Source organism: Neolamprologus multifasciatus, chromosome 13, assembly GCF_963576455.1.
Source record: "Neolamprologus multifasciatus chromosome 13, fNeoMul1.2, whole genome shotgun sequence".
Taxonomy (NCBI): Eukaryota; Metazoa; Chordata; class Actinopteri; order Cichliformes; family Cichlidae; genus Neolamprologus; species Neolamprologus multifasciatus.
In genome coordinates this window covers 22,012,799-22,021,308 of record NC_140451.1, presented here as the reverse complement: position 1 = coordinate 22,021,308, position 8,510 = coordinate 22,012,799, and the positions used below count along the sequence as shown (strand labels likewise).

The 8,510-nt window shown below is 41.6% G+C and overlaps 1 protein-coding gene across 1 annotated transcript; it reads right to left on the bottom strand.

Moving 5' to 3' along the window:
• Window positions 1-57: 57 nt before the first annotated feature.
• On the bottom strand, window positions 58-7,466 carry dhx32b (DEAH (Asp-Glu-Ala-His) box polypeptide 32b). Its single transcript, XM_085182298.1, has 11 exons — window positions 7,042-7,466; window positions 6,698-6,891; window positions 5,744-6,119; window positions 5,390-5,626; window positions 4,832-4,925; window positions 4,597-4,746; window positions 3,696-3,887; window positions 3,459-3,599; window positions 2,537-2,727; window positions 1,401-1,591; window positions 58-822 (listed from the first exon to the last, which is right to left on the bottom strand). The coding sequence occupies exons 1-11, from the start codon at window positions 7,321-7,323 to the stop codon at window positions 648-650; spliced, it is 2,223 nt and encodes a 740-aa protein (XP_085038424.1). The 5' UTR covers window positions 7,324-7,466; the 3' UTR covers window positions 58-647.
• Window positions 7,467-8,510: the final 1,044 nt, after the last annotated feature.

Genomic DNA, 8,510 nt, shown 5'->3' with positions numbered 1-8,510 from the left:
TTGGCTAACGATATGCATTTGACACCAATTTGCAAAAGTACTGTATCTCTGGAAAAAAAAAAAAAAGAAAAATACAGTGTGCTATGCCATCAAACTAGTCCCTGCAATTTTCAAGGCAGCATGGCACCCTGTGGGTTATGGTCAGCCGTCCTTGATGCGCTGTTCAAGCCCACCAAAGAGGTGAAAGATGTTTTCACTGTGGTGTCAGTGAACTGGGTCAGCCCTCTAGTGTCAGCTATATTCACACCAGATGGAGCTGCAGGCATGTCCAGACTGCTACTGCAACTCATTAATCAGGCCTGGGACACAGTGCTATCTGTCTGATGGCTGAAGAGAGATGAGGAGGAAGGGAAGTCAGAAAATCTTTAAAGGACTCGATGGGAATGTAAAAAATCTTGAACACGTATAAATGCGAATAATCAGGGCTTAAAAAGAGCAATATTTTTATTTCATATATTAGTTCATTTTGTATAGCTATTCAAATATAACATACAAAGACTATATTGGGGTTGGGGGTTAGGGCACAGTAACTGCACCACAAAAAGAAAGTAATACAATTATAGGATTCTTTACTTGATGATCCAGAGTCTGTTTCTGTACTATATTGTGCAAAAAGTCCCAATAACTTGAAACAGTGGCTCCATCAGTCACTGTATAACACAGCGGTCAGAAGTCTGATCCTCATGGGATTCCTTTTGTGATGCTGGTGGTTTCTCTTCTTGGTACTGAGAAGCCCCGTGGTTCAAAATGTTTTGCAGGATGTCTTTGCTCTCACTCGATGGTAAGTTGTAGAAAAAGTACTGTGGTGCCATCTGAATGAACCTAACGAAGGAGAGAATATTTTAGTGTTCTGTTCACCGAAAAAACGTAGACCATCTAATTTGTGATGAATTTAACTAATGCAAACTTAATTTCAATTTGCAAAGCTGTTTTCGATCTCATTTAGTGCTGAGCGGCACACGCCTTTGTTGGAAAGAAGACTTACGGTGTGTCTGCTCCTCATATTCGAGCTGAAGTGAACGGATTTGCACACGCTCAGGATGTGAAACGTAAGACAGCATGAGAAAGGCTATAGAGCTTTCTCTCCCTCCATTAAGCTGCAGCTCCACATTCTTAGAGATCTGTGCAATCCATAATCCCTTCTTCAACTAGCAGATACTTAGAAAGCAGGATTATAGGACCTCCCTCCACAACCAGCACGACCAGTCTGAGCTGAACTAGGCCTTTAAATACATACGGTTCAAAAGGGAAGGGGAATGTGTCCACCTGATTACATTTAAGCCTCCTCAGAAGGGTGGTCTAAAAAAAAAAAAACTGCATCTAGACATTTATGCAAATGTTAAAGAAGTCAACAAATGAAAATGTTAAAGGAAGGAAATGGAAACAAGGCTGAGACTTACTCCTGTGGTGTTATGTGGGTTACGGTGTGGAGGCAGTTGTCCTCTGAAAAGGAGTGTTCGTGGAACAACACCCACTCAGGCAGGCCCAGCTTGGGACTCTTGGCTCCGTAGCCAGACAGAGGATGGATCTGCGCTATGTGCTTGTGGGTTATAACAAAGTAGTTCCCAGATCCATCCACATCACGTGCCACCTGGGAGCAAAAAGAGTTGGAGTGATTTTAAGTATTCATACTTGTCATTTTTACCTTTAAATAATAGTTTTTAAAAATAAAAACCATAGTAAATGACACGCAAAAAAGCTGAATTCACACTCACAGTCTGGCAGTCTATATACAAATATGGAAATAAGTTGAAAGGGAAGGGGCGGTTAAAGGATGTAAGCAGGGAGTGAAGTCAAATTTAAAGACTAGGAGTTAAACAAGTGCAAGTTCCGAAAGGAGTAGAAGTGTCGGCTGAGAGGTAGACTCTGAGAGCACAAAATACGCGGTGTTTAGAGAGTCTGATGAAGTGTTAAGATTGACAGGAGCTGAAATGTGAGCTCGAGCCAAAGCGACGTGTGCAAACAAGTAAAGATGCAAGCAAGTGAAGTCTTTAATTAACCCGTCAAAATCTGTATTCAAAGCTGAAGGCAACATATAATAATATAATAATAATGTTTGTCAGCTTTGATTGTTTAAATTAGTCATAAAAAGCTAATTATTCAGCATGTCTTTAATAACCTACATGCTAAATAAATGGAAATGCATTAATATTTGAAATGGGACCCATTCTTTGACAATTAATTATGGAGACTTAACTCTGAGTGAAATTACACATGATTAAAACACCCTTCATAATGCTGCCATTAGTTCCACTCGGGAGAGTTTAATGTTTTTAAGAGTCCTTAGAAGGACTGTGGGTGTTTGTTGTAAGCAGAGTATTTAAATTCTCACTGCAGATCGAATACAGTTGCTGTGCTTTTTGGACTGGAATAAAAAACAACAACAAGAAAACAGGATTTCTAACTTAACAGTTTATTCCAATATGGCCGTGTGCATGGATGGGTGCAGGATTCTCCCTACCTCCCTTGTGACCTTGACTCTGAAAAGCAGTAATGAAAATCGGAGGATGGATGCTAATAAATAACATTTTCTGACCTGCATGAAGAAACCTGCTAAGAGGGCTCTCTTAATGTTGACCGTGTTACTTCGGGAACCAAAGGCGGGCACTGAAATGGGCAGCTCGATCCTCTTCAGGGTGTCTGTGAGCTCACTGCGAATCCCGTCGGCCATCAACAAAGCATTGTGGTCCAGATAGAAGTCTTGACACCACTTCTCTATATTACAGTCTGACAAAACAGGAACATGGGTTTAAATTACTGAATCGGTGGCAGTAATTAAACTCTTAAATCTGGCATGGGTTTAGTTTTTCTGTCTACTGTCTAAACCAGGGAAGTCAAGCTCATCTTACACTGTGGTTCAGCCCACTTTGATGTTAAGTGGGCCAAACCAGTGAAAAAGTTAACTACACATTTAATCCCCGCGATATTTTAATATAAGAAAAAGAAGTGCAGTTTCAAAAATAAATCTTTTCTACTTGATTAAAAAATGTAATTGTAAGAAATAAATGTGTAATATTACAGAAAAAAACATGTCTAATAGAAAGCTGTTTTTTACATTTTTATAATTTTTTATAATTTTAATATTTTATATTATTCATAACTTTTACTGTGAACCCACTGTAAAAATCCCAAATTTCTATAGTAGATGGTAAAAACACCAGGATCTTTTTGTTATTTATTTGTTTATCTATTACTTATTTACTTTAGTGTTGTATAAAATGCTATGATGTAGGTCTTTATCAGAAAAGCTGTAAAACTTATATAAATGCAATAAAAAGTCTAAAATTCATGTCCTTCCTCACATGCTCCAAGAATGTTCAGTGGGCCAGAATGGAATCTTTGGCGAGCTGATTTTGGCCCCTGGACCTTATGTTTGACACCATTGGTCTAAACAATAGGAAACTTATCACTGGTATAAACATTATGAGATTGTGCGTGGCGATGCTCTGCTCACTCACATGGATCCTGCTGGCACTGTTTAAAGGCCTTGTAGATATTAATCAGGGTGAAGTGGTCTCCCTCTGGGTGCTGGAACTTCATATAGCACTGGGTTGCCTCTGGTTTCAGCTCCACAGAAGGAACCATGAAGCAAGATGGCGCTAAAAGAATAATAAAAAAAAAGCAAAGCACGGTTTTGTAGATCTACATGACTCTCTATAGCATATTTGTGCTAAAAAGCCACACAGTCACATTACCTGATAGCATAGCAGCAATAATGACCACCTCACTGACGCAGTCAAACTCACAGGAGGCGAGCACGGTCTTTGCCATCTGTGGCTCCAAGGAGAACTCAGACATGATGATGCCCATCTCAGACAGGTTGCCGTCATTATCCAGAGCTGCTAGGTAGTCGAGCTCCTCCAAAGCCTGCATGAGGCCTGCAGGATCTGGGTTGGACAGGGTTTTGGATTAAGCACCATAAAAAAAAACATATGAGATTATTAATTACACTGAAATACATGTTGAGTAAAAGTGTTGTGTGCCATTTTTTCATGCCGTCCAAATAGTAATCCAAAGCACTAGGACAGTCCCCCCACAGTGTACTGGCACCCCAGTGGGAATGCTTAGAGTGAATGGGCAGCAGCAGATTAGGATTTTATAATCCTCACCAACATCTGCCGTGTATCACTATGCAAAATAAAGCTGTTTATTTATTTTTTATTTTCTTTTTTAAACAAATGCGTTTTTTTCCCCTGTAGAAATACAAACACAGACCTCAAGACAAAATGAGAGGAAGGGGAAAATTATGAAACCACAGCTGTCTATTATCTTGTGTTGTCCTTCATACCAACTCTGGCATGTCTGTGCTCCAATCAGCTAATGTGAGGCTCAGTGTCTGTGTGTTTGTGTGTTTGTGGGGGTGAATAAATCCGGGGGAACAAAAGCAAACGAAAGCAGGTCAGCTCTAAAAGGATGCACGCAGAACAGGAGCTGTCAGTTTAGCTGAAGCACGGCTCACTGCCCTCCAATACAAAAAGTTCCTGTGTGCTGGAACAAAAGGCAAAGAACTGACTGAACCCGAATTTTTAATTAAGTTAGGGAACAATGGTTCAGACAAAAATCAGTTTTTCTACAGTCATTTTATGCAGATCTCACCTGGTCTGTCTATGAATTCGCAGTGACCCAGTCCGGCGATCTCCATCCTCTTCAAGAACAGCACAGTGGATGTGATGTCAGACTCCACAATATGCGGGCGTATCTGCGTAGGAAGTTGTCTATCCTTTGGATACAGATGGAAACACTTGCCTACAGGAAGCAAACATCTTTTTTTTAGATGGGACACCTGTAGTGAAGTAGCAGCCACAGATCTTGTAGCATTTTAACTTCTCACCTGCCGGACCTGCCAGTTGCCTTCGACTCTCGGTTTGACCGGTGCTGATAGGCTGAATGATGACTGAGTTTGTTCTGATCCTGGGGTTGTAGACCTGCAACAGCACAGCAGGCTGTTAACCTTGATTTACGTTAACTAAGCTACATTTTGATGGCAAATATTTTCACCCCAAATAACACAGAAGTATCTGAAAAATAATTTGAGAAAGACTGATGATTTAAATTGTTATCTTTACATAACACTGACAAGAGGCTAAAATTAAAACTTGATTTATTGTCTCTATTGTGTTGTGCTATAATATAAGATGTACCTTGTTTTCCAGACCAAAGCTTAAGCTTTAACATTTTTTTTGTGAGACTTCAGAATATCAGTTTTTCTCTCATTTTCTTTCTGCATAGGAACAACTATACAATGCATTCAAATCTCTGCTTTTTCAACACATGAAACTCTCTAATTAATCAGCAACTGGGTCTCTGCATCAGTGATGTAATTTGTAACCCTGAAAATCAGCCTTCATGTAAGTGCTGATTTAAATAATGCAAATAACAACCAACTTACATATCTTTTCTCAAGCCCGGCATCAATAACAAAGCTTATCGAGCTAACAGCCCAGAAAAAGTCCTCATTTGAGCTTGAACTGAGGAATACTCGGCGGGTCTGGCTGGTCTCCTCTTCCCCCAGGACAGGCAGACTCCCAGGCTGCCCAGGGTGCACAGCTATTGGCAGTAGCTCACCCAGATCGATGGGTAAGCTCTTCCTCTCGTGGCACAGGATGTTGTGGGCCAGATCTATCTCCTGGTAGAGAGTTAACAAAAAGGAAAATTAGAGAAAGACGTGCATTAGTTTCAGGCTTCTGAATCTACTGGTCATGCAGTGATGTTTTGTTTAGTTTAGTTTTTTTTTTTTTTTTACCTGCGTTGTCACCAAAAACACAACCACATCCCCCTGCTCTCTGGAGCGATGGATCTCCAGGACGAGACGGAGAGCAGAGCAGAAGTAGCCGTCGCCTGTGCTGCTGTACACCACCTCCCCGGCACCCGGGGTCTCCAGGTGAATCAAACGCGCTGCCGACCCGGTAAAGTGGGTCGAGTGCTTGGGGCTGGGTGGGAAAGCTGTAAGGAGGACCACATGGAGCTCCGGCCTCTGCAGGACGATGTCCTTCAGCAGACCCAGGAGAACATCAGTGGCTACAGTCCTCTGGTGGGCCTGATCCACGACCACAACACCGTAGTGTGCGAGCAAAGGGTCTGACATCATCTCCCTCAGAAGCATGTCATCCGTGCAGTATCTTTAAAAGGCCATAAAATGATGCTTGACATTAGGAAAGAGCAAGTAAATGCACGCACAGGCACACTGTATCTATTTTGATATAGCATGAAATTAATCTTTTCTATAATGTAAGCCTGCATGCTTAAACCAGTATGTTAAAAGAAAATCCATTCAGCATCCCTGAAGGTGGCAACTTAATGAAAAACACTTTGTCTACACTTCAGCTATGCTGCCATTAGTGTAATTTACTCTAATAATTAGTCTGAGGAGGGAGATCCTTGCCGGGTGCCTGTTTATCTTGTCTCCCTCCCCTTAATGTGCTTAGTTTCATTGTTTCCTAGCTAACCTATGAGGGACCCACATGAGGGAGTGTGACATATGGGGAGACAGGGAGCCGGGCAGCTGTGGACGAACTGCTGAAAAGAGCCTCTCAAGCCTTTTGTTCACCTCCCCTTTGAGAAGAAGAAAAGGCGGGGTGATTTAGCTTTGTGTGTCATGACCGTGCATTATCATAGCCGCCATGCTGAGAGAAAGACTCTGAGAAAGAAACATTGGATGTATAAAGTGGGAAAAGTAGGAAGTGCTGCTGTACCACACCTGAGGACCGTGTCAGTAGTGCAGCAACTTTCAAGAGGGATGCTGTACCCAACTTCGTGACCGATGTTGACATCCATCTCGTCAGCCACTCTGAGGGCGAGATCTACAGCCTGTTGTGCATGTATCTGGGTACAAACCACCATGCCGTGCTGGAACTGGACTGACAGGCAGGATTCAGCACACCACTGAGGTATCTGTTTCAGAGTAAGATTAACAAGACAAATTGCTTACATTACAAATGCTTCCAGACTTTAAGTTGATAGAAAAATGACTTAAATGTCTTGCTGTAAAAAAAAAAGAAAAACCATCCAGTGCTGAAGTGTTGAATACCCCACAATACTCACTTGAGAGCTCCTTCCAGTTTTGGCAGAGCCACTGACAACAACAAACTGTTCTTTGGCCAAAGTGTCCATGAATTCACACTTTGCTTTCCACACTGGCAGTTCCTTCCTTTCTTTCAGCAGTTTGTAAAACCTGGAGGAATAAGGCAGTCCATCAAACTGATTAAGCTCCAGGATGTCGTCATATTCTTTGTCTCCTTCGCTCAAAGCTCCTGTGTCTGAACAACAGGGTGATTTCCCCTCTAAATAGTCCTCTCCAGTTAAAGTTGTAACGTCCTGCGCCATCACAACTAGGCTCCGGGTCTGTCAGGTTTACACTTCATTTACAGAGCCACAGAAATTGAGTTTGTAGGTCTCTAGCTCTCAGTAAACTGTTGGACAGCACTCAGCCCGCCTCCGCAAGTGAAGCCAAATGAAAGGCTCACTAGGCTGCCAGCCCAGTGTTGTTATGTGGCCACTAATCTCACAGAAGTGCAGACACCAACAGATGACACACGCGCGCACACACACACACGTGCACACACACACGCGCGCGCGCACACACACACACACACAACACAGATCTGTGGGCAGAGATTCAGAGTGGTCTGGTGTTTACAATGAAATCTCGCTGCGACACAAAGATCACAACTTGTGCACAGTTTAAAATGCATTTATTTATCAACTGTGGTGTAATTTAGAAATTGATTTCATCAGTGGTCATCCTGCTCAAATTAAATGAACAAAAGTGCCATCAAATGAAGAACCGTAAGCAGTCAGCCATACTTCTGTCAAATCTAGTCTCACATTGTTAAAACTGCACTAACTGTAAGGAAAAGCACTACAAATTATTAAGATAAAATGTTAAAAAAGTAAAATATTGAAATATGGGTCTAATGATTTGGATCACTGCTATTCGTCATTTGGCTTTAATCTTTAAAACTTCTTGAAAGGCAACCAACCAGCCAAGTGAAAAAAATCTTTAATAAACCACATATAATTATTTTAGCTACGTTTTACATACATGAAATGACATTTCTACAAAGATCAACACTGCAGTCAGCATTTAAATAGGTCTAAACTTTCCAAATTAAAAGAAAACAAATCTATATATCAGACAATAAAGGAAATTTGAGGAGCTAGAACCCCCCCCCCCCCCCCCCCCCCCACACACACACAATTAGTTCACTTCATGGTTCAGTCACTCAATAGGACAGCAACCAGGAAATAACCTTGATGTCCAGTGATTTGTGTGAACTGTTTCGTATTTGGTGACCGATTGCAATTAGTTCCTGTGACCACTGTAGGCAACTACTTTAGAGATTGCAAGGGTTACCTGTCTCAAAGCAGACTGACTTACAGTCTCTGGCAGTTTGGGAAAGGGTTGTAAATAACTGCCCTCTAATTTATAAAGCCAGAGAGTCAGTTTGGAGCAACAGTCTGCACTGATGTGTTAACCTGAAAAAGATTATTTTTGGAACATGGGACTCAAC

Bases quoted from the DNA above. Each gene is read 5' to 3' on its own strand.
- dhx32b (XM_085182298.1), bottom strand. From the start codon at position 7,323: ATGGCGCAGGACGTTACAACTTTAACTGGAGAGGACTATTTAGAGGGG. The intron at 5,627-5,743 runs GTAAAAAAAAAA...ACTCTCTACCAG, and splicing joins TGTTTTTGGTGACAACGCAG to GAGATAGATCTGGCCCACAA. The intron at 3,600-3,695 runs GTAATGTGACTG...TTATTCTTTTAG, and splicing joins TATTGCTGCTATGCTATCAG to CGCCATCTTGCTTCATGGTT.